Source organism: Notechis scutatus, chromosome 2 (genome assembly GCF_049901735.1).
Source record: "Notechis scutatus isolate UNSWTSFEM ecotype Mainland chromosome 2, rNotScu1.2, whole genome shotgun sequence".
NCBI lineage: Eukaryota > Metazoa > Chordata > Lepidosauria > Squamata > Elapidae > Notechis > Notechis scutatus.
Genome location: NC_142010.1, coordinates 234,333,920 through 234,360,081, shown reverse-complemented (window position 1 = coordinate 234,360,081; position 26,162 = coordinate 234,333,920). Strand labels below are relative to the sequence as shown.

Below are 26,162 nucleotides of genomic sequence, written 5' to 3'. Positions count from 1 at the left end.
TGGACTGATTTCACCATTCTGTGAAAAGTCATCAGAGTGGGAATGCATCTGATCTCTGCAGGGAAGCTTTTCCCCACAAAGGGGCTACTGCTCAGCATGTCATTCTTGGATCCCAGCTGCCCTCCAGTCCTTTCGGGATGGGTAACCAGAGCATTCTTTCCCTGTTAGATTGTATAGGGTGGGCATATCGTTGCTCCTGAAGGGAACAATGCTCTAAGTCAGGGGTGTCAAATTGGTGGGCTGTTGGACGGATGCATCACGCGCAGGCCACGCCCACCCCGGCTTCGCAAAGGCAAAAAACCTTGTGATGTGTCACATGACGTCATGTAACACGATAGAGTTTGACACCCATGCTCTAAGTCAGGGGTGTCCAACCTTGGCAACTTTAAGACTTGTGGACTTCAACTCCCAGAATTCCTCAGCCAACAAAACACCCCTGCTCTAAGTAAAAGTGGATCATACATATGATGACCAGTTCAGCATAGAAGCCTATGGGAGCCAACATAGGTAATATTCTTCTAAATTGACTAATGCCACTCCAAAAGCAAGCTACTGTACTATGCTACCACTTCCTTCAAGGACAACTCCACATATAAAGAATTGCATTAGTGTGATAACCAGGGCATGAGTCCCTGTCTTCAGTGTCTCTTGGTTCAAGAATGTACTGTGTCAGCAATTTACAGATCCAAATGAATAGAAGTAACAATGATGAACTTTTTCTCTCTTTCTCTTAGGTTCCAATTTGTTTGTCAACTGTAGGCTTCATCCCCCTTTATGGCGGAGAAGAAAGACACAAAGTCCTTGCTTTATTTGCACCGGAGGATTCACTTGCAGGTTTCTCTTACCTTTTGAATTGAAGCATTGTAGTATTCTGATCTGAGTTATTCCTTTTTCGTTTCCCAATGTTGTATGTTGTTTTTGATATGAAAGATTTAGAAATACTGTAGAAATCATGATAAAATGGGGACGCAATTGAAACTGGGCAAAAAGCCAGTTTGGTGTGAATAGCTTCTCCCTTCCAGTTTTATAATGTTTGAAAGACTTGATTCAATCATTTTCTCAACCTTTGATTGAACAGGTGAAAATAAGCCTGGAACTGAAGATTCAGGGTTCCGAAGGTTCTCGTACATGAAAAAAGTAAATGGTGTGAATCCAAGGTTACTTGTTCTTACAAGAACAGACTGTCATTTTTTGCCATTTTGTTGCTATCATAGTATTGTACTTTTTCCTGGGGTATATTCCTTTCCTTAATTTTAGTTAGAGAGCAATAGTTGATGAGGGCTTCCTTTGATTCAAGTAAGTACAGTGGTTACTTATTCAAATAAGTAGTTTCTTTAAGTTGATAATTTAGAAGTTGAGGTGGAACACAATGTTTCAGCTTCCATTCTGTTCAGAAGAAGTCTCTTGCATGTAGAACCCACAGATCTTTTGAAAATGAACATATGATGGGATAACCTAGCTGGAAGTGACTGCTTCTAAAATGGAACTGATCTCAGCTTTTTAAGAAACACATTTACCGAACGTGCATTTAGTATTATAATTAAGAACAAAACTAATAATTATATATCTCTACAACCAATGATATTTACTAGGCATAATTAGAATTGAAACACTGAACACATTCTTAGTTTAAATTCTTTTCCTTTTTGAGCTGTTGCCTTGTTTCTGGCTGATCAATGGTGGACTATCGATGATATTTTGAGAACATCATCTCCTTCTAGAGAAGGTCTTCTACGGGTAAGTTGTACCTCTAGTAAAGTGTTTGATAATGCAACCTAAACTTAATATAAATAAAAGAAATTTCTGGCTTATTCAAGTGTGCAGTCTGATTTACTTGGAATAGAATTGCCTGTCTATACAGTGACGTTGTGTCAAGCATTTTGAATTGTAGTGATGAGTAGTTTATAATATGGACAATGCTTTGAATAAGGATTTATGACTGCAGTTGTTATTCTTAGCATCTCTCATAATTGGTCAGGCTGGCTAGGGCTGCTGGGATTAGCAGTTCAGCTGTGGGTTTCTTATTGTTTTACTGTATAATCCAAGATAACTTCGTTCAAATTATTGTATTTCAATGAATTCCAAGCACTGAAGTATTAGCAGTCTTATCCCAACATTATAGGATTTATAAGGTTTTCTTTCTAGTTACTGTTTCCTCACTTTTGAGCCACTTTAAATCAAGTTCATAATATAGGATTGCCCTACTGGGATTTTAATCATTTCCTCATTTTGATTTTATTAATAGACATGTATATCTACTTTCTCCTAAACTGTTTCAGGTGCTTTAGAAATGGAAGCAAATTAACTAATAGTTAAAACCATAATCAAAAATAAAACCCCATTCTGCTTTCATTCTTTTGGAAGTATAAATATGGATTTTAGTTATATGAGACTTCTGGCTATGTTTTCTAATTCATATGTGTTTTTGTAGGCGAAATCAATTGGGGAGAGAGTGGTTCTTTATGTGCTGAACAGAATAATTTATCGTAAACAAGAAATTGAGAAAAATGAGGTCCCATTCCTTTGCCATGGTAGCCATGATTATGCAAAAATTCTGTGGAAGAAAGGAATGGCTATTGGTTTTTATTCTATTAAACTGCCAGGTAAGAGTATTCTTTCAAATGGAAAAAGTAATTTAATGTGAGGAAAAACAACAACAAGCCCATGTTTTAACTTCACTTGCAAAGAACTAGTCTATGTCCACAATTTCCTTGCATTTTTATTTTGGAAATGGCAAGGAACACTTTTACCTATCCAGTAGAATACAGAAAAGTAAATTTGTCTTTATAGAAATCACATACTGTAGTTCTAGGAACCTAGGGAATGGCTTTATAACAAAATAAATTGATAGAAAGAGGTGATCCTTAAAGTTTTCTAGTTCAGAAAAAATGTTTACACCTATCTTGATGAGTTTCATTTTATTGGCCCCAACCCAAGCTTTTACTGCAGCTGTGCATTGATAACAGTATTTGTCATACAATCTGACAGAAGTTTATGGAAGGTTTTGGGCTCCCATTCATGATTCTACATCTTCAGATTGTATGTCAGCATGGATGTCAAGCTTCTCAGCATTGTATCTGTGATTAATCATGTTGGTTCAGACTGAGATATACTGGTAGCATTATGCACATTATGAGAATATAAGTTTATATTTATAAATGTATTTCCATTCTCAGTGCCAAATATAGATACTCGAAGTTGGAAATCAATGAAAACAGGAAATTAGAAAAGTAAATCAAATTCTTACAGATTAAGCCAGCGTTACCGCCTCAGTTCTCAAATCTACTTAACCCAGATTTTAATGCAGTTGAGTGACATTGATGTCACCAAACTCTTAAAAATTAAATCTGATTTAAAGTTATAGGCTCATTTGCCTGTCTTTGCAGATTGCTAAGAGATAGGACAGATCACCAGTGTCTTTGTTCCTTTATTGCTATTCTCACATGGACTTTAAACTAATCTATTTTAATTGAGGGCCTCAATGCAGACTTCCTTTTCTTCTTTCTTATTGTAAGCAGAAAACAATCCTCCTTTGTTCAGTTTAAAATTGCAATAGTTTTAAAAAGGCCATGTAATGAATGTCTAAAGAACCTTGGTGGATTAGTAATGATCGCTTGTTCTCTCTCTCTCTCTCCCCTCCCTCCCTCTCTCTTAATTTCCAAGGAAATAAGTTGCCAAGTGCAACAAATTATATGGCCTTGACAGCTCTTAGAAACTTGATATTTGGCCAGATGGTCCTCCCTTCTGCCATGACTTGCCAAACCTTGGGGGAGGGTAAAAAGCAGAGGGCAAGGGATTCTTTTGTTTTTGTTGCTGATATTTGGACCTTCTTGAATAATTTCGTGCAGGGTTTTTAGACTGATTAGAGGACGGGTTGCCTATTTTTGGAATTGTACATTCCTATTAGTAGAGAACAGTTTTGCCTAACCTGCTCCATTGTTACTTGCAGGCTGGAGCAATGAGGATCAAATTCCATAGTGCAGGTTGCTTTCATACTACTTGCTCCTAGTTTGCCAACCCTGATTGCATCTAGGATTGTCATCTGTATTCATGTCATCACTTTGATAATGCCTGGTCTGGAGTAGCTGTGGTAGCAATAAGAAGATAAACCCACCCTGATTCTTGACAAAGTTTAGGGAAGACTAAGGTTTTGTTCCTGGGTATAAAAGGAGATTTTTTTAAAAAAACCAGACTGTATGATTTCATAATGTATAACCGGACCTATTAGCTTATTCTAATTTGAAAAATGTGAAGAGCCAGCTAAAAACTAATAGGCTCATTGTGCCTACAAACTGTTAATTTGGATTTTGCTTGAGTTACATGCACAATAGGACAGGTCCAGTGGAAAAGACAAAAGATCTAAAATGTGATGGACTTTAGAGCAGGGTGATTGATTGCATGGCCAATATTATGGAGCCAACTATTGTTATTAAAGTTCAAAAACATATTTTCATAAATCTTTTAGAGTTTAAAGCTTTTATAGATTTTATGTATTTTATTATTGTTGCCCAGAGTCCTTGATATGTATATTTGAAAACTTAGGGAAATAAGATGCCTCTGGTATGTAAAGATTACTCCTTCTGAAGTACTAATTAGAATTGACTGTTGTGTTTGCAGGGAGCATTTGTAGTGCCTTTCTTACTCAGAGCTACCAGCTTCCTGTTCTGGACACAATGTTTGTGAGGAAAAAGCATCAGAGCAAAGACTTTGGTCTTCTGATGCTGGAAGATTTTGTGGATTCTTTCACAGAAGATGCCCTTGGTTTGCGTTTCCCTCTGACATCTTTCATGCGTACTGGTAAGACCTGAAAGATACTTCAGAATGTTCAATGTTTGCAATTTAGGAATAGACTAGAGTTTGATATTCTGAACGGATATTGCATTTCAGTTATCAGAACATTTTTTTTTTGCATTCTTGCTACTATCGCTAATTTTAACTTCAAGTCCATCCTTATACACACAAGAAACAAATATCTGAGAAATGTAGGTACGGCCTGTAATCTTTTAAGAACATTTTAAAAGGATTCCCTGAGTTTTAACATCCTAGATATTGAATTGCTTAGATTCAGCACTGCTTTCATTGGTATATTATGCAAGGCAAACATTTAGCAGTCCAAGAGCTCTCTGTGGCTTTTAAAGCAGTTCTACACAGCTAAGATAGGTGTACTGTATGTACCTGTTCTCTACAAATTGAAGAGTGCTCTTGTGCTTCTGTTTGTGACGCAGTTAGGTTTTTAATGCTCCCTTTAAAGCAAATGCTAAAATAAAAGTGTTGCCATATTTGGGGGTAGAGAGTGGGAAGCTTGTAAAATAAAATAAAAACAAATCTGGATGGTTTACTGAATGAGTTCTATTTCTCTTGCTCAGCTTGCCAGAAGTACTTTGAAAGGTATCCAGGGGATCGTGACCTTCTGTGGGAGGTTGAAGGCATAGGCCACTGGCACCAGAGAACACCTATAGCTACTGTTTTGCAGAGAGAAAGTTTAAAACTCAAAGGTAGGAGGTATTGACATATAATGCAGTTGGGCAAAAATAGAGACTGAGATTTTTTTACCGGCTTGTGGGTGTTTTCTTGAGGTTCTAGAAAAAAATGTTTTTTTAAGAACATCAAAACAAAAACAAAAAAACCCTACCTTGCTAACCAAGTTGTTGAACTGAAGGAATATTGTTTGGGGTAAGGGAACCAGAGCAGATTTGTCGGTGGAAGATTATTGTGCTGCCGTAAAAAGTCCCAGCTTCTAGGTCTTGGATAACCTGCTGTGGTTAACTCACCATAGGACTACTTGCCAGGGGAACCTTCGATGAGGTGTCCTGTAGAGCAGTGGCCCCCAACCTTTTTTGTGCCACGGCCCGGTACCGGCATCACAAAATGATCCGCGGCCTGGTACCAGCATCAGCACGCATGACAAGGCAAGGTGAGCTGAGCGACCGGCCAGCCAGCCGTCCCCCGCTTCTCCCCTCCACCTTCAACTCCTCCTTTGTACCTTTGTTGATGGGCTTCGCTTCGGGACGGCTTTGGGACGGTCGCTCGGCTCGCCTTGCCTTGGATGCTGAAAGAATCCTCGCGCCTTAGTTTTGTTCGAAGCCGCCCCCTCCCTTCGATGAAACTAAGGCGCGAGGATTCCTTCAGGACCCAAACGCCACTTTCCAACCGGAAAAGCTCACCCGGAAGCACTTTCTCGTCAAACAAGATGGCGGCGCCCAGCAAACCGGCGGCCCGGTAGGAAATGTTCCACGGCCCGGTACCGGTCCGCGGCCCGGTGGTTGGGGACCCCTGCTGTAGAGAGTTGTCCCGTGGCAAGAGGGCCGCAGCGAGTTGTCCCATTCCGCCCACCAGATGGGCTCAGAGTTCTGTGCCTGTAAGGACTATTGTACACCTTTGTATAGTTGACCAAATGGGGGTTTCCGTAATGGTTGTAGCGGAAAAGAAAACCGAGCCTGCTCTTTTAGTTAGCTTAAATAAGCTCACAGAAAAAGGCATAAAAGAATTTTATTATTAGCAGATACTAGGGGATAATATTTTGAAGTGGTTGCATTTTTAATTTTTTTCCCTATGAACAAGAAGCCCTGCAAATAGAAGCTAACACTTCCCAGAATGAGGAACGTTTTCTGCACTCTTCCACGGATAACAGCCCATCGCGTGAACAGGCAGTTGACCCCAGTGAAACACACTTAAGTGTAGGTATAAAATAGCTTCCTTTGAATTATTTAGTACCTGCTCTGTGTTTTATAAGTACACATAAGATTTTATTAAATTTGCCTTTTCAAAATCCTCAAGGTTTTTACTGAAGTGGAAAAATGGGAAACTTCCTACAGTATCCAATTTAACTTGCATTGCTTTGTCCGCTCCCTAGAGTTTATAATATTCTTGAGTAAATAAATTAGATTTGAAGCAGTCATGTTTAAGGCTGCTTCTCTTTACAGGCTGCAAAGAAGGCCTCAGATTGTGTAGCACTGTGGTAAGCAGGCATAAAAAGGCAGAAGACAACTGCAGGTATATCCTGACTTTAATTCAGTTTCAACAGTGTATGACATTTCTCCAAATTACACTGTTGGAAATCATCAGCAAATTGCAATTTTATAGATGTGGTTTTTCAATTTGCAGCAGTAAAAATGGGATCAAAGACTTTAATCCTCCCCACCATTCAAGTCTATAAAAACCATAGTGGAAAAGGAATTGAACCTCATTTAGCTATAGTAACAATTCCTAATAGATTATCTCAGCTTGTACAGATGAGGGTACTGGTGGCGTATAGTTTTAACATTTTGTATTTCTCCTTCAGTTCTCTCATATATGTTAAATTTCCTGGTCTTTTTTCCCTTTTTCTTTTCCCTTTAACTTCTGTATTTATTTTAACTTTTCATATTGATGTTTTGTTTAATAAACTAAAACTCAGTATGGATATGTAACTGAATGAATGGAAGAAATCTATTAGCAGTGGTTTACTTTAAAGAATTTTGGTTTTATATTATGGATTTATAAACTTAAGTCTTCCTGTTTTTAGGTTGATGTCCATAAAAATAAAGATGGCTTTGATGTATATGAAGGTACCTCTGAAGGTAAAAAAATGCATTATGCATATTTTTGGGAAAAGATTTTTCTTCTGTTATTCACTTTGTTCATGAATGCATATGATCAGAGGAGGTACTTCAAAAGGAAACTTATTAATAGAGGAGCCCTCAATTATGTGTATGTGTTTTATAAAATATTCATTTATCGTCTCCCTCAGTTTGGGATTTTACACACACACACACACACACACACACACACATACACTTTATTATGATACTACAACTGCAGAAAGCTTCAGTATATGGATGGAAAAATTCAAACCAAAGAGTAAGGTTCATGTCATGTCTGTAAGGCTGGAGACAGCTGGACTGCCTGGTTGAGCATGAGATGGAAGGAAGCCTCACTGTCTCTGCACTCCAGAGTTCTCTGACACTTCCTTCCTGGTATAGTACGGTTGATAGATAGGTTATTGGACTGCCCTTCTATCTCCTTGGGAGATTCTATTATCTGGCTTCTTACCTTTCTTCCAGCCCTGTATAAGTAGTGATAGGACTATTACAGCCTGCATCTTGTCTTCTGGAGAACATTGATGATGATGATGAAGACAAGTCTGCAAGTCCGCCTTTTGACCCTTACACATTTGAAGCATGTGGTCAGAAAAAACACTACTCCCCCTCCTTTGGATGGGTTGGAACAAAAACAATGTAATTTAAAAATCAACTGTGTTAAAAATAAGAAGAAAGAAAATGTAAAATTATATATTTTGGTAGTCACATGCATACCGGTAGATGAAGTAAGGACCATACGGTTGATAAAATCACAAATCGCTTCTTAAAAATCAGTCTTCTATAAAATGCTGTTAGCAGGTAGCACAGATTTGCAGTTCAAAGATGGAACAAAAATATAAGAACTGATTTATTTTACATAAATGCAGTGGACTTCAGAAACAAATGTTAGTAGAAATGATAAAGCCAGTCAAATTCACAGGAAATGAAACATAAAATATAATGAAAAAATAATAACCTAATCAACAAAATAGAAACTGCCCTCCCAATCTTTTGAATAGAATAGAATTCTTTATTGGCCAAGTGTGATTGGACACACAAGGAATTTGTCTTGTTGCATATGCTCTCAGTGTACATAAAAGAAAAGATACATTCATCAAGAGTCAAGAATCATAAGGTACAACACTTAATAATAGGTATAGGGTACAATAAGCAATCAACTCATACTAGGAAACAGTCAATAAAAATTGTTAGGATACAAGCAACAATATTACAGTTGTACAGTCGTAAGTGGCAGGAGATGGGTGAAAGGAAGGATGGGAAGATTAATAATAATAGTAATGCAGACTTAGTAAATAGTTGGACAGTGTGGAGGGAATTATTTGTTTAGCAGAGTGATGGCATTTGGGAAAAAACTGTTCTTGTGTCCAGTTGTTCTGGTGTGCAGTGCTCTATAGTGTCATTTTGAGGGTAAGAGTTGAAACAGTTTATGTCCAGGATGTGAGGGGTCTGTAAATATTTTCACAGCCCTCTTTTTGGCTCATGTATATGACCAAAGTCAAACCCAACTCCTTTCTTTGCTTAATCCCATTAGATCCAAGTTGACCTCCCTATCCCAGATAACCTCAATCGCTGCAATCCCATCTAGACCTATACTAGAAGTCTTCCCACCAGCTCCAGCCCAGCCCAAGGGCAGTCCTTACAGAGAATTGCAAGCTAGAGAAATCCCAACATTCCATCCTTTATCAGCTGATGACCTAAACATTCCTTTAACAAAGGACTTTCCCAGTTTTGCCCTCTCCAAGAGCCACTTTGCCTAATAATAGAAATAGTCCTGGTAACAGGAAAAAGGACCTGCTTAGCTTCTCCAAACTGGCCAGCAAATCATATCCCTAAAATTTCCTCCCTCACATTCCTCAATTTCCATTTAAAAAATTCATTTTTCATTATACTTTCTTCTAAAGTAGGCACCCAGTTGTTGCAATAAACATGTTTTTTTCTCAGTGTTTTTTGCTTCTTCAGCAAAAATTAAAGGGCAAAACTGGCGTAAAATTTGTACTTGTGCAAAGGTCCTCCCAGCTACAGCTGCCACTTGTTTTTTAGCAAAGTTGTGCATGGGCATGACCCAGGTAAAGGACCGGGGGACGCACACCCCCTTAATCTAAATGCTTTAGAGCCCTGCAACACAGCCAAAGGCATAAGACCCCAAAGTTGTGCATGGGGAAGTGCAGTCCTATTCAAGACCAAGGAATGTGACATCCCTGATACTGAGGGCCAAACAGGCACATCAGTTTTGAATCAAAATCTGTTCCACTCCATCCAGATCCAAACAGCTTCCAGACATCGGATTGAAATACTTCAAAATTGGCACATCAGATGTTTAAGTGTTTACAGAGTGCGGTAAAAATATCTCCAAGACATTAGTAACACATTGTTAAAGCAATTATATATTTTGAATTTGTCATATATCTTGGTATTATTCATATATAAAGTTACGTTTTGAAGTGGTTTTTCCTTCTCCAGAACTTACTGCTTTACCAATTCCTACTCGATCACGAAGCAATAATCTGAAACGTCCAAAATTGGGAAAAAGAATGCAAGAACCTGGGATTTCTGAAACTGAAGACGTAAATACTTCTCAAACATCGGGAAACAGGTACAGTATGTGATTCAATAAAATTACAAATGAAAAATATCTGAATATGCCTTGCACATATTTATAGAGAAAGACTGTATGTCATTTCACACTGAATAATATATATTTATTATTGTTAAACTGTGAAATTCAGCAAATGAATGTAAAGCTGCATAAAACTTAGCATCAGTAGCAGGGCGATACCTTTTGTCAAGTTCAATCAAAGTAGTAAAAAGCAGTCTTGCAAGCTTTAAAGTTCTTCAGAACTCTTCACCAGGAAAGATGTTACAAAAAGTTCCGATTGGGAAGAAAAACAAAAAGAGTTTAAATATTAGACTAGATATTTCACTTGTGATGACTGTAAGTCATAATCCATCCCAAGTTGAGAATGGAAGACACTATCTGGAAAAGATAATAAAAAAACAGATCTGCCAACATCTAGAAACAAGTAAAGTAATAACTAGCAGTCAGCATGGGTTTGTTAAGAACCGATCATGCCAAACCAATCTTATTTCATTCTTCAACACAGTGACTAAATTAGTAAAATACTGTGGACATAATATATTTAGATTTCAGCAAGGCATTCGACAAAGTAGACCACAACCTACTTCTTAGTAAGCTAGAAAAGAGTGGAATAGATAGCACCACCACTAGATGGACTCGCAACTGGCTGGCAAACCGTACTCAACGAGTAGTCCTTAATGGGTCTAAGTCTACATGAAGGGAAGTAAGCAGTGGGGTGCCACAAGGTTCCGTCTTAGGCCCAGTACTCTTCAATATCTTCATTAATGACTTAGATGAGGGAATAGAAGGGGAACTTACCAAATTTGCAGATGATACTAAGCTGGCAGGAATAGCTAACACCCAAGAAGATAGGCTCAAGATCCAGATGGATCTTGACAGATTAGAACACTGGGCCATATCTAACAAAATGAAATTCAGTGTAGAGAAAAGTAAAGCCCTACACTTAGGCAAGAAAAACCAAAAGTACACATATAGACTGGGTGAAACCAGGCTCAATAGCAGTAACTGGGAGAGGGATCTTGGAGTCTTAGTGGACAACCAGCTAAATATGAGCCAGCAGTGTGCAGCAGCAGCCAAAAAAGCGAATGCAATCCTAAATTGTATTAACAGAGGGATACAATCAAGATCAAGGGAAGTACTAATACCACTCTATAAAGTCTTAGTAAGACCACACCTAGAGTACTGCATCCAGTTTTGTTCACCACATTATAAAAAAGATGTTGAGATTCTAGAAAAAGTACAGAGAAGAGCAACCAGGATGATTAGGGGACTGGAGGCTAAAACATACAACGAATGGTTACAGGAACTGGACTTGGTTAGTCTAGTAAAGAGAAGGACCAGGGGAGACATGATGGTGGTCTTCCAATATTTGAGGGGCTGCCACAGAGAGGAAGGGGTCAAGCTATTTTCTAAAGCTCCTGTAGGCCAGACAAGGAATAATGGATGGAAACTGAACAAGGAACCTGGAAATAAGGAGAAACTTTCTGACAGTGAGAACAATCAACCAATGGAACAGCTTGCGCTCGGAAGTTGTGGGAGCGCCATCACTTGAAACTTTCAAGAAGAGATTGGACTGCCATTTGTCAGAAATGATGTAGGGTCTCCCGCTTGGGCAGGGGGTTGGATTAGATGACCTACAAGGTCCCTGCCAACTCTGATTATCTGTATTATTATCTGTATCTGTATTAGGTAGGTATTGTCAGTGTTGTTTTACAAATAGCATTCTTGGATTTCCTGGTCTCCAAATAATTTGTTCCCAATATTTTTCCTGAATAATGCTTGTATAACCCAGCAGATCTGAAGGTGCCAACAATTGTTCTTTGCCAGTAAATAATGTATCTAACTTAATACAGTATTAAAAATCAAGTTGTGCATATTTCAGTATAATTCAGTTGCTATTGGCTGTTTTACATTTATTTTTGTTGTTTCTCCTGTTGCATAGATTGGATCCTATTGCTCATGTATCCGAACATTCAGAAGAATTGATAGACGAGATGGAAGAAAAAGTAATGGACAGCGAGCAGGAAAAGTTAGTGGAGAATTCAAAACAATCAGCCCAAGAAACACTCCAGCAGTGTATTCCATCAGAAAAGCAAGATGATAGAGAGGTACATCTTTAAAAGTACAGATTATTTATTACTAATATTTTTAATCCTGCCTCTATGACAGTTGTCTTCCATAAAACCACACACCATTTTTAAAAAGTGAGATTCCTTGCCATAAAGTTTAGCAACTAGAGGAGTATAAAGATACAGGATGGAGAGGAGGCGGGGGAAGAGGGGACTGACTTACAAAGAAAATTGGAAGAAAGATACAAATAATAATACTCAGTTTTGCCAAGTGTGATCTTTCTTTGTTGACATCCTTTTTGAATAGTGGTTAAAGTTCAAGTAACTACACAGATACACCAATCAGCAGGAGAGTCCCACTTAAAAATGTTTGAGTCAGTTGGGTACACTGGAAAGAGCCTTTGCATGGATTGCTATGCAACCAGAAGATATACTCCATCAGAAGTTCTGTTTATTCCCCACATTCCAAATTTAGAAAAGGAATCAAGCCATTTTTCTTTAGCCACGTTTTTTCACTTGAAGTTAATTATTTTCACTAATTATGTTTTGTTTTTTGTTTTTTTAATTTTTTCAGTGCCTTAGGAGCAAAAATGTAAGAACTCAGTTAAAATGAGTGATAACTAGGATCAAGTCAACAAATTGTTGGAGAAACTGATACCGTATATACTTGAGTATAAGCCGAGTTTTTCAGCACATTTTTTGTGCTGAAAAAAACCCCCTCGGCTTATACTCGAGTGAGATTCCCCTCTGGGAAAAAAATGGTGTGGAGCTCCGGAGCTGGGCTCTAGGCTCGCGGGCTCAGAAAACAACGCGAGCCGCCACCACCTCCTCCTCCTCCCGAGCAGACTGAAAGCAGCTGGGGCTGAGGAAATGAAGCCAAGCAGAGCCGAAGCCACCTCGGCTTGCATTGTTTTCTGAGCCCGCGAGCCTAGAGCCAGGGCGCTTTCATTGCACGGCAAAGCTTCTTGTCTCGGGAAACGCCGGGTGTCGTTGCTGCCCCCTGAGGGGAGGGTGATTCTGGGCTGCGTGATTGGGGGACTTCGTGGCTTTGGGTGGGTGAGTGGGAGCGAGGACGTTGACTTTAAGCGCTGCTGACCGAGTGTTTCACAAATACCAGTGGGACCTCCGTCCACCACCCCCTCCCTCTTTTGCCTCCTTCCTTCTGATCAATCAGGTTTTCCCAGTATTTGCTCACAGTTGCGTTTTCTCTTCTGCTGTGCTAGGCGTTGAACACGGGGATTTCTGATTCCCCTTACACGCGCGTGGATATGCCGCGGGCGTTTCTTCCAAATGCCCCACGGGCAGAGAACACTGACTTTCATGATAGTGAGATCGTTTCCCAAATTAATTGATTCACTAACCCAAAAGAAGAAGATGATGATGACAGTGGGAGGCAGGAGTCACTCCCTCCCTTGCAAGCCCCCAGTGCCCGGCGCTGGCGAAAAAAGCAAGAGCTTGCAAATGCAAAAACCCCGGGATTTTGCATTTGCAAGGTGCAAAGCGGCGGCGGCGGCGGATCGCGCGTGCTGGAAAGGGCTTGACTGTATTACGGGGAGAGAGAGAGAGAGATCATAAGAATGGCTCTTGCTTTTTTCTTGCAAGGGAGAGAGTGACTCCTGCCTCCCACTGTCATCATCATCATCTTCTTTTGGGTTAGTGAATCAATTAAACTTTTCATGATAGTGAGATCGTTTCCCAAATTTCCCTTAAATCAGGGAAGAAATCAGAAACAAACCTTTGGACTGAGAATAAGCCTGTTCCTATGATGCCATTTTTGTTCACTGCAGTGTGAAAAGTGTGAAAAAACACACTTCTTTTTCTTCATCTTCTTGTTCCCTATTTACTGGTCTCTTTCAAAGAGGAAATTGTGAACATCAAACTTATTCTCAACTGTCCTAGTGAAAGTTTTAATTGGTATCTATTTTTATTTTTGAAATTTACCAGTAGCTGCTGCATTTCCCACCCTAGGCTTATACTCGAGTCAATAAGTTTTCCCAGTTTTTTGTGGTAAAATTAGGTGCCTCGGCTTATATTCGGGTCGACGTATACTCGAGTATATACGGTAATTCTTCCTGGCATAGAAATAGGTCATATACTGTACTCTTTCTTTAGTTTATGGTTATCTCTCATTCACCTGGATGATGTTCCTAACAGTCACAGGATATAGTCTTTCTCTGGCTCATAGCAGAAGCCAGATTGATTAATAAACCTATTTCTATCCATTATTAGAAATAAAGTATTATGATAGCTTTTATTTAACATTGGCATTGGCCGCCTATACAGAAAGTAATAGTTGAGAAGACTTTACAAAAATCTTAAGATTCAAAAAGGGCTTAGGTACAGAGCTGCATCCATGAAATTGTTTTCACCTCTCTCATTTTGGATATAGTGGAAATAAGAGAGTACATTAAGAAAATAATTATTCAGTACTACAGTGTGAATGTCCGGTTGTGTCTGAATTCTTCTGGTTGATTCTGTATGGATGCATCACTTCAATGTGCTCATGTGATATTTTTTTTTAGGAAACAGATATGGAGCCAATTAATGGAGAAATAATGGAAAATGCTATCAAGGTATCAATAGTGACTGAAGGATCAACAACAAATGAAGTTCTGGATGGAGAGTCAAAGTTACAATCAGACAGTTCAGAAGAAACAACTTTAACTTTACTCGTCCCACTAATCCTTGATTCTTCAGGAAAATCCACTGAAGACAGTGATGACAATATTTCAGATAAGGTGAGGGAATGTTAAAACAATGTTTTCATACTATTTTACACTTGGCCCCTAATTTAATAGCTTTTAAAACCAGGCAGTGGATTTTCTTTTTCTTCCAATACTTTGAATTTTACGTTCTTATTTAGGTTGCAGTGTGATCTTCCAATTATCTTTATCACTGTTTTCCTTGTCTCTCTTCACTTTTCTTGTTTATCTGCTTTTCTTCTTATGTACTCATTTTAACCATTGCAGTATGTTGAATGGAAGTTCATTTGGGAAATGTTCTGCTTTAACAAATGAAACAGTGTTTGCATTTCAGTTTTCCCAACATTAAACAATTCCATTTGAAAATGACTGCTTCTGTCCCTCTCTGCCTCTTCATCCGTGCTGGTTTTTATATAGAGACTTCAGACTTGCATCATCTTTACTATTGACCTGATTTTTCTCTGGTCAAGCCTTAAAGTGAACATTTTAGATAACATATTTTAGCTTTAAGCTAATATACCTAATAATAGAAATCTATGGCAGAAACATTGTGAGAATGAAGTGAAGAAGTATTCTTTGGATTAAAAGCAACATCTATGATATTTCATTTCTTACGAGTTTTGTAGTGCTCTATATATATATTTGACTTTACAGTGGTTTTTTCTTTCTTCCTTAGGTTGAGAATTTAGCAGATTCTGAGTTGCCTGCAGAAGAGGAGCAGGTTACACAAAGGAAAAGAGGAAATGCCGATCCTGTTTCAGGAACAGAAAAAGAATATTCTAATAACGGTCTTTCAAACTCAGTAGCAGGGGACGCTCCAGAAGATGCCATTTCTGAAAATGTGTCTCCCAACACATCCTCTTCCTTGGAAGAGCAAAGTGAAGAGGGCGGATCTGATTCACCAGAAGCCCCCATTACTCTGGGTCAGGGGGCTCTGATGATGGTTGAATTGGAGGACATCTCTTACCAACAACATTCTGAGGTACAAAAGAACCAAATGGATGAACAGTCTGAAGAGTCAGCTGAGCCAGTGTCTGAGAGAGCTGCTGACAGCAGTTCAGAAGAAGCAGAAATTGAGGTGCCCGTAGTAGACAGGCGGACCTTACGAAGAAAGGCTAAAGGATACAAAGGCCCACCTAAGAAAAAAGGAAAACTAATTTGAACAGAATTGTAGTCAACCTGAGTGGGAATGATTGCCATTTTCATTGTGTTTCTTTCTTCACAGAAAAAGCTGCAAAATTACAAACCACTTTAGGACACACATGTATTTAAATACTGGAATCATTCCCAGTTTTTTATAGTTACTTTATGTTACTTATTTTGTTGTTTAACCACTACATAAAAGGAATTGAACTGATATGGAAGTAAATGTCTACTTTTGCTAAACAATAATAAAGACACCAGAAGTTAAAGTGGGGACAGTAAATTATTTTAGAGATGTTGAAGGTCCAAACAGATGCCACCTTAACAATTGTATTGTTAAGCTGCCTCAAGTGGTTATTTGTAATCCCTTGTGTACAATAACACATAATCTGTGAAGTGTCAGGCATTTTCTTCATCCCATAGTAGTTAATTGCACACCTTGATGTTTTTTCATGCTTAGCAGGGATAGGTATATATAATTATAGTTTCCCGCCCCTCCCCCCCAAAAAATCCTTTTACTGTTATTTTGTAGTAAATTTACAAGCCTGCTTTAAACAGAAATATAAAATACTTGATATTATTTGTGCTTAGTTTAAAATACCCTTCAAATTTTCTATGGATACTATATACCCATGTTAAAAAAAACCCAAGATTATATGATCCTAGCTAAACCTGAATCTTCAATCTGTGTTGAAGTATTCTGATTATTTTGCGAGTGAATAAAGCTCCTAATATATACATAGTAAAGTGAACTCCTTCAGAGTAATTATAGATTAGACCTTCATAAGAACGTACGGTTATCATTTTCTAAGTATTACCAGTTGGACAGATTCAGTCTTCGGTTTGAAGCATATTCAGTCTTCGGTTTGAGTATATGCTAGTATAAATATTCATTTGCAAATATGTGAAAATGTTCATTTTATTCTTTTCAGAATTGGTCTGTTCTGGTTGTACAAGCTCTCAGGCTTCTCAGTAATAACTCAGTTGATTGCTTTTTTAAAAAATAACTCCTTGGCATAGAGATTTAGGTGTTTTTTTTTAAGAGCGTTATGAAGTTTTGGCTTTGAGGTTTATGGAGTTGCCAAGTTGTTTGGCTTTTCAGCACGATACATGTTTTTCTACCAGTATACATTTTGTATATTGTGTATTAGAATTTGTGCAGAAATCTTGGTTCTGATATAAAAAACCAAGTACTCTATGAAGTACATAAAGCAGCTTTTATCTTGTACTCCCCCCTTTTTTTGGTAAAATAAGACATTTTGACCATTTTAAGATTAGGTCAGGTTTTTTGCTACTTAGTGCTAAAGTTTTCGAGATGGACAAGGTTAGATAAATTTTTTGAAAGGAACCATAGGTATGAATGTTAGATGTATTGACCTAGATAAACATGGCAAGGGGCTTGATAATTCTCATTCTGTAAAACAAAAGAATATTTTGTGAAGTGGTTAAGTGTGTATTTCTATTATGGCTTCTGGATTGGTGGTGATTTACTATACTAAATGTCTTTTAAATCAGTGTTTTCCCCAAATCATAAATTTGATTTGTACATTTAAATAAAAAATTTATTCTCCATCTGTAAATTAAATTGGTCTATATAACATCTAATTGCAAAGTTACTTCTTACATGAGAGCTGAGCTTAACTATTCTAGGATATTCAGTTATAAAATATTAAGGAAATGTAATTTTGACATTTGTGGTCACCCTAGATAACTTTTTCATTGTTTTGTCTATAAACCAGAAGGATATTTTCCCTTGTATGCACAAGAAAAACATTCTGCAGAAAGCAACCTAATAATTGAAATTATTCAAAAAAATCTCTTGGAGCACATATTGTTCATAAAAATGTACAATGCCTGTAGCAAGGGCTCAAAACATTAAATTAAATACTGATTTGTTATGATAGCAAATATTTATATGTATCATGCAACTAAAACTTTTTTCCCCCCTCACTGGAATTAGGTAACCTTGCTTCAGCAATGTGCTATTGGTATCTTATCAATTATTGTCTTGTAACTTTTTTTTACATTGCAGCAGTTATTGAAGTAAAACACTTAAATTAGGCTGAGAAATTAGTTAAAAACAAATTTGTAAAGCCAAGTTAAAATGTGCAGTTTTGTGCAGCTTCACAAAGGAACATGTTTTCAAGAGAATTATTATATTGTTTAGCTTAAATAAGTGAAAATGATTATTGGATCTGCAAAGAACAAAATAGACCAGTTTTTGATAAAAGTTCATAGTAGAAGTGAAAAAGATACTGTACAAAACAAAATTAAAAAGCAGTATTATGTTTTTAGTTTATAAATATTTAAAGAAAGCATGTGAACTCAACTTTGTTTTTAACAATATAGTTTTCTAGGATCTCATTTATTCAGGTTCTTACTGCTTCCAGTGTCAAGGTGTATTTTACATTTCATGCACCTTATCATTTTCAAGTATGATTTCATGAACTGTTTTACTGTACCTATTGCATGAAGTATGTAGAATCTCTTCTACATAAATTTAATAAAATGTTTACCTTTTAGTTCAATAGAAATGTTGTGGTTTATTTTTGTTTATTCACATCACTTAGTCATGAAATTGTAACGCAGTGTAAACTAGCAGTAGAACATTAATTTTTCATCATCATTACAGCCTATGCTTTTAAAGAAATTATCTGAAGAGTTGTATTGTTGCAGAATCCAATCTGGGTTGGTCACTGGAACCAGAGGATTTGTCTTCAGAGCTTTTCTTGAAATGGGTTCCAGCATGAGCCCGAAAGCTTGGAAGACAAAACCTCCAGTCCTGGTGACCGACCCACATTGGATCCTGCAACATTAACCTGGGACACATGTATTTGCCTTCATTCATGAGTTGTGTATTGTTGATAAAATGTTTTAATACAATTCTGTCTTAAATTAATATGTTGTTTCTCCTTTATGGTGTGTATTGTTTCTAATTGGTTAAACTTACACTTGCAGTTTTCTTATAGTACTTATTAGCTTGAAAAATTCCTTTCTTCCTACTCAGAATGGGTGAGCATTTATCCAGACGCCCATTGCCCAATACAACTTGATGGAACCTAACTAGACATAGTAGACCAATAGAACAAGGGATCAGTGATGTTTACCTTGTAGCTGGGAAAACCAATCCCTTAGGTTCAATAGAAACTTTGCTCCAAGTCTTGAATGACTGAGAGATTATATGCAGCAAAAGTCTTCCCATAGTCACTGGGAATAATAGATTTGAATGCCCCGTTTCTATAAACCATCAGAAATATGTGGAAAGCAGAAAAGCAGCAGAAAAGCGAATCCTAGTCTCTTGATCACAAAATGAAATTAATACAACGTAACATGTTATGCATACTGGACATAAAAAAGAATGTTAAGATTTGTTGCAGAAGCATTACTGGTAGACATGCAGTTCAATAATTGTTCTACTAATCTATATTATTAATATTCCAGGCTTTTGATCTTACCTAACCTATCCAATCTTGAGTAGGTCAACCCTCCTTGTATTCTGAAGATTTGGGGAACTCTGCAATGGTAATAGGATTGACATTAATCCCAGATTACAGAGGAAAGTGTAAGATTCTAACCACACTTCCTCTCAGAGGGAATTCTGATTCTGCATTGATAGCAGCAAACATAGTAACTTCAGCATTTCATTAACACTATATGCAAAGAAAGAAACATTTTAATTAAAACTCTTAGAAAGTGGAAGTATGCACTAGGCTAATACAGAATATATTTTAACATGTCAAATGAGGTTCAGTCACCCACACATTCCCAGGTTAAGAATATTTTGTATGTATCGATAATTTTCTAATAAAACCAATGACCTGCAATATACTATGAATATGCTTTCTCACTACAAAGATGCTCCTTGATATTTGCTAAATTGGAATATTCTTATATTTCAACTTGTGTTCCATGTATGTGAAATTTGGTGCAAAAAGTTAGTTTCAGCTATTACCTGTCCATACGTACCCTACTTTCTTAATACTGGAAAAACTGACAGTAAAGAATGTTACTGTATGCAAGAAATAAGGAATACAGATACTCTGTTTTCTAATATAAGTTCGGGTTTTGTAAGTCTATTTACGATGCTAATCAAGAAATTTGATCAAGAAATAATATTTTATTTTTGGTAATATTTGGAGAAAAGCCAGTTCTGCAATAGTCCTTTGTCTTCAGAGATGGCTGTTTTGAAACAAATTCTTTTATCTGAAGTCTGCAGAGACACATATGTGTGTAAAAAGCTTCCATATCCATAGCGGCAAATGTCACTATACAAGTAGAACTGCATTAATGCACCCATCATTTTCTGGATTATTGGTTACTTGTGCATATTTTCCTGAAAAAAAACAAGTTTTATTGAAACAATATTTATAATGGCAGATTCTTAATGACTCAGTCTACTACTGCAGTACTTTTTTTAAAAAAGCACCCCTCCATAGCTGACATTTAAATACATCATGACAAAACAACCACTTAACGAGTCAGAGGAATAGAGAATAATGGGCCTTTATTTTTCCCAACTGAAAAGTTACTTCTGTGGGACTGGACAAACCAACATTAACATTTGTTACAATAAAGTTGCATAAGGTAACTTTTGAATGAACTGCATAATTTCCTCTGATGTTGATTAGATGGAGACTATTAATTTTGCTAATGAAATGGAGAAAAATCAGAACAGAACATCAAGAGAGAGTGCTGGTATATGAGACATATTAAATATATATGGATGTTGACTAGGAATCAAATGTATTACTGGAGCAGGAAGGAAGCATTAAATATAACAAATTAATGAGATTTTTTAAATCATAAGATACACTTGAACTGCTGCTGGGCAAATTTAGACAAACGCCATCTGATTATCAAGATCCAAGCAAATTGTGATTTTTTAAAAATCTTGCTAAGCAAGAAATACTTATTTACTCATTAGATTTGTGTGCCACCCATCTCATTTAGAGGTGACTAGATATCCTGTAGTTTTCATCCTGAAAACCTGCAATTTCATACAATTCTGACATAATATCTAATTGCTTAAATGCTTCTTTCATCAGCATTGTTATTCATTAGCATTAATAGGAGCCTTTGTGGTACAATGGTTAGAATGCAGTACGGAGGCTAACTCTGCCCATAGCGGCGATTTCCAATTCAGATCAACTCAAGGTTTACTCAGCCTTTCATCCTTCTGAGGTCAGTAAAACAAAGACCCAGACTGTTGGGGACAATATGCAAATAATGTTTACATTATAAATCGCCCAGAGAATGCCATAAAGCACTATGGGCCTTATATAAGCCTTATTCCTATTGCTATTCATTCTTATTAATAAAAGTATTTGGTTACTTACCCCAGATAACTTTTCCCCCTTGGGTGACGAGACCAAGCTCACTCACGTTTACCTCGATTACTGTACCTCTTGTGATTACTCCCAAAGAAGTATAGAGGGGGGAAGACGGATTCTTTTTTACACCAAGAATAGGTAGGCAAAATGTAGCTTTAAGTTCTGGATGTGTTACATGGGCTTTCTTAAATCGCAAACCCTGTTATTCAACAAAATAAATACAAGTCTTCATAAGCAACCACAGAAAAAAAGAGAATTAAAACTAACACATGCATTTATTTTTTAATCCCAATCCCACATAAATGGGCTCAGTTTTAAACCCCAAAAAGTTAACAGCGGTTTATTTAGTTTCTTTTACTTTATTGTCATTGCACCTCATATAACGAAATCAACCACCATCTTCAGTGCATATCATGACCATGACCATGAAAATAAACACAAACACACATCCTTCACCCTTCACACATTGAACTGGAAACCCCAGCACCACACCAACACTGCACTATACAGCAGAATTCAAAAGAGCTACTACCCTGGGATAGAAGCTGTTTTTCAGCCTATTTGCCCTTGTTTTTATTATTCTGTACTGTCTGCCAGATGGTAATAGTTCCAAAAAAGGGTTCCCAGGATGAGATGGATCTTTGAGAATGTTTTAAACTTTCTTAAGGCAGTGGGAGCTATAAAGTTCTTCCAAAGAGGGGAGAGGGCAACCAATGATCTGGGCAATGACATTAACCCTCTGGAGTGCTTTCCTATCTGCCACTGTGCAATTGGCAAACCATACAGAGGTGCAGTATGTTAAAATGCTCTCTATGGTGCAGCAGTAGAAGGTCACCAGCAGTTTCTCATTCAGTTGTTGTTTCCTGAGAAGTCTCAGGTAGTATAATCTCTGCTAGGCCCTTTTGACCAGGGCTGCAACGTGGGCATTGATATGAGCTTTCATGACTGATTCCCACCAGCTTGGTGGACTACAATTGTGACCAGTTCCAGGTAGTTTTTCCCTTTTTTTCACGATCGCTAAATGTACCATTATGTTTTTCTCATTTATTTTACTTATTTATTTATTAAATTTATTGGCTGCCCATTTTATCACAGGGTAATTCTGGCTGATTTACAATATTAAAAAGATAAAACTATAGAAAATTTCTAGACAATATAAATTAAATACTATAAAAATATTCAGCTCTAACTAAAAGATGGGGATGGAGAGATTAGGATAAGCAGGGTGGGAGGTGGGATCTATTTTTCATCTATCAACCATCTCAATGTAAAACCCCTCCATTGAAACTCTAAGCCAATTGGCAGAGCCAGGTCTTCAAGCTCTTGTGGAAGATGAGGAAGGTTGGAGCTGACTTCAATCTGGGTGGCAAGATGTTCCAAAGAGCAGGTGCAATGGCAGAGAAGGCTGCCATCCTGGATCCTGCCAGCCAGAACACCCTGGCCAATGGGACCCACAGCATGCTTCTTTTGCTGCTATGGGCAGAGCATCTTTACTGAAGATTGAACATGAAAAAGCAAATTAACTATTAACCTACTACAAAAAAATATTTACCATTGGTCGAATGAAGCGCTCGTATTTTGGAGGTTTTCTGGTAAAGCCGTCCCCTACAAAACACACTTTGGTAACCATTCTTTTCCAAGCCTTCTTCTTTCGTTTTCCTGTGCGAATCACTTTGAGCACTTCCGTTTCTCCCTGGGCCCGGACTTTGGGCACAGGAACCTCCCATTTCCCCTAAAAATAATTTGTAATGTTAGGGAGCAAAAGATCGGAAAGGACATGGACACACACAGCTTCAATAATTTTGTAACATACTAGTTTGTCTGACACAATAATAATTGTATCTGTATCACAAGCCATTGAGGAAGTGTAGACAGTGTCCCAAATATTGAGGCTTTTTGCTAATGGTTTGTTTGATTATAAACTGTATGTCCCTTTCAGGTTTATTTAACAGTCCTACTTGAAAGAACAGCTCACTGGGAATTGAATCACAGATTGTCCCATTTCCTTCTGGGCTGTAAAATATACACTGTAAGCAGAAATACTAAGGTTAGAGTCAGGATAATCCAGCTAAGAACCATATATTGAACAGATTGGGGTATCATGAAAATGTATTTATCTGATTCATTGCATTTACCACATATTTTATTATTGTATTTTCTTTTTATCTATTTTAACCTGGAATTAGAACTTCTATTTTATTTTCTTTGAAAGGATTATCAATTAATAATCTACTACTACTCAAGTTGGATTTTATCTGTGTGGGTAATCTGTAAAGTGTGGTTTGATTGCATAGACAACTGTTATTTGTTCTTCCTATCAAGAGAATGTTAAGACTGGAAAATTGTGTCCAAATAGGTTTTGCAACAGGCAGAGGAAATCTTCCAATACTCAGAATGACATAAAATTCCTAGCATTTATACTGGATAGTGGAGCAATAGGAATTTATATTAAATATTGTACTGCACGTTTGAAAAAGCCAGAAATGGTTATTTTTCCCACGAAGGGGAACAATACAGAAAATACATAAGTATTTCTTCCCAGCAAAAGCTAATTTCTTGTTTTCTAGCCATTTCCTGTATACCAATTTAATTTTGCTTAATACAAGTAATCAGGTGTTTTAAAAAGATATATTCATATTTCAAAGTTGGAGATTTAAAAGTACAGTACAAAGCAAATTAAAACATTTCCTCAGATTTTTGGACAAATCCAGTAACTCCCCATCATATGTGCAAACTAGAATGGATACTAGAACCATTATTTTGCAAATCAGTATTTTAAAGCAACAGCAAATTTTCTGGCAAATTATATTAATTTAAGCATATGCATGACTTACAGCCTTTTCTTTTCGTTTTTGTTTGATCATGTTGGAAAGAACTTTTGCTCGAGACTGGCTCTCCCTATCCAGCAAATATGCTGGTACAGCGCCTTCTGGGGTTTTGTCTTCATTCTTCTGTTTGGTATTTCTCTTTTCGTGCATTTTAATACTAGAGAGATAGATACAAGAAGATGCTTTTCATATTTTTTTCAAAATTAATCTAGCATTAAATCAGCAACACTGCCAAATGAAAATAGCTTTAGTAATAGAGATCTTAAATTGCTTCCAAAGCTTTTTCAATAAATACAATATAATATGGAATCATACTACTTATAGGCAAAATATGCAACATTACTGTGAACTGTAACATGAAGCACATTTCCTAATAGGTACCTTAAAAAAACTATTAATGTCATTGTATCTAATGTCTGAGCAATGGATATACACAAAAATAATCAGCATACATTCTAATAAGTCTAGATCACAGCAGTACAATATTATATCAAAGTCTTTATCATAAAAGTTGTCTCACGTCTTTTTTATCTGTATTTTCTCTGCATGGCGCTGTTTATGATACAGTTTAGCTTTTAATCCTATCATTTTCTTGGCTTTCTTTGAACGCTCATGAGCCTCACGCCCTTCTTTCTTCCTTTTCTTCTCATGGTAATCCAAGCGGTAGCCATATCGCTTCCGATGTAACTCTATATATTCGTTTTGTGGCTGTGAATTAGATAAAAGTTTAGAAATTAAACTGTTAAAATTATACCGATCACTACATATTGCCATTCATATTTAGTCTCTAAGTAACAAATTTAAATCTATTTTAAAAAGCCACTTTAAAATACCCTCAGCTATGCATCCATTTTATTTCCACAGTTTTCATTCTGGCTATTTTAAACAAACAGGCGCAAAAATATTTCAAAGTGAAACTCCAGTACGAAACATTTGACTATCACTGGATAAGTGAAAAATAGTTTATGCTATTGCAAGTGTTAATTAGCTTACGAATAGCAGTTGCCTGTATTCGGCTGAAGATTCTTAACAAATTTGTGTACGGTATCATTTTGCATTTCGTACCTCATATATTTATTCCATTTTGTAATGCATTATGCAATTAAAGACACGAACTTTAATTCATGAAAGCATACAATTCTGCACAAATACGAAATGCAGCCCAGGAGAAATACACACATACAAAAAAGAAAGAATAGATTATTTCTAGTAAAAAATGTAGGAGTCTGCGATCCACTGAACAGCCGGCGTTGCTGGAAAAGATAGTTCATCAACAGCTAAAGAGTCCCTAACTGCCTAGTTCTGCTTTAATTTGTTTCTGCTTTTGAATTAGCCAGAGAGTAAGCAGGCACCTTGTGCTGTAAAATGACGTCAGTTGTTAACAGGGAAGTACAATGCAATGCAGAATGACGTTTGTTGATGTAATAGTGAACTACAATGCAATGCAGAATGCAAGACTACCCAGATGTCTGAGATCAATAGAGATCAGCTGCAGCAGAGGCCTCCAAACTTGGCAACTTTAAAACTTGTGGATTTCAATTCCCAGAATTCTCCAGCCAGCTGTGCTGGCTGGAGAATTCTGGGAGTTGAAGTTCACAAGTCTTAAAGTTGCCAAGTTTGGGGACCCCTGAGCTGCAGCCTCCTCAGCGATGCGTAGGATGAGACTGAAGTCCGAGCTACCACCAGCCCGGATTATAAACGACGAATAACAAGCGGGGACTTCCGAGGACCGGCTTCTCCTCTTTCTCTTGGTCCTCCCCATGGCAGCTCCCTGGCTCCCTCCAAAGCCTCCCCTCCCCCATCCCGTTCAAAAAAGCCCACGGTCAGTCGACCAACCATTGTAGATCAGCGCCCGAAGCCCAAGCAGACGCCGGCAGAGAACCACCCTGCTTTCCAGCCAGAAAGAAAAAGGAA

At 37.4% G+C, this 26,162-nt stretch overlaps 2 protein-coding genes across 7 annotated transcripts in view; one reads left to right on the top strand and one right to left on the bottom strand.

Annotated features, from left to right (window-relative positions):
• FAM169A (family with sequence similarity 169 member A) overlaps positions 1-18,624 on the top strand; it is a 39,847-nt gene extending 21,223 nt beyond the window's left edge. For 4 of the 6 annotated variants that reach the window (XM_087958295.1, XM_087958297.1, XM_087958296.1 and 1 more), the window contains exons 3-13: positions 735-834; positions 1,652-1,737; positions 2,432-2,603; positions 4,618-4,797; positions 5,367-5,495; positions 6,562-6,677; positions 7,505-7,559; positions 10,041-10,173; positions 12,119-12,284; positions 14,768-14,983; positions 15,624-18,624. In XM_087958295.1, the coding sequence (XP_087814421.1) occupies positions 735-834; positions 1,652-1,737; positions 2,432-2,603; positions 4,618-4,797; positions 5,367-5,495; positions 6,562-6,677; positions 7,505-7,559; positions 10,041-10,173; positions 12,119-12,284; positions 14,768-14,983; positions 15,624-16,109 (1,839 nt within the window). In that variant the 3' untranslated portion in view covers positions 16,110-18,624. The remainder of the gene's footprint in view (positions 1-734; positions 835-1,651; positions 1,738-2,431; positions 2,604-4,617; positions 4,798-5,366; positions 5,496-6,561; positions 6,678-7,504; positions 7,560-10,040; positions 10,174-12,118; positions 12,285-14,767; positions 14,984-15,623) is intronic. The other 2 variants (XM_087958298.1, XM_087958294.1) reach the window with 1 other exon arrangement.
• A 1,563-nt stretch (positions 18,625-20,187) lies between these two features.
• On the bottom strand, positions 20,188-26,159 carry NSA2 (NSA2 ribosome biogenesis factor). Its single transcript, XM_026670625.2, has 6 exons — positions 26,085-26,159; positions 24,769-24,956; positions 24,255-24,405; positions 22,973-23,152; positions 21,427-21,619; positions 20,188-20,423 (listed from the first exon to the last, which is right to left on the bottom strand). The coding sequence occupies exons 1-6, from the start codon at positions 26,085-26,087 to the stop codon at positions 20,356-20,358; spliced, it is 783 nt and encodes a 260-aa protein (XP_026526410.1). The 5' UTR covers positions 26,088-26,159; the 3' UTR covers positions 20,188-20,355.
• Between the last annotated feature and the right edge of the window lie 3 nt (positions 26,160-26,162).

Bases quoted from the DNA above. Each gene is read 5' to 3' on its own strand.
- NSA2 (XM_026670625.2), bottom strand. The intron at 23,153-24,254 runs GTAAGTCATGCA...AATTATTTTTAG, and splicing joins AAAAACGAAAAGAAAAGGCT to GGGAAATGGGAGGTTCCTGT. The intron at 20,424-21,426 runs GTAAGTAACCAA...GTTTTTTTTCAG, and splicing joins AGGGGGAAAAGTTATCTGGG to GAAAATATGCACAAGTAACC.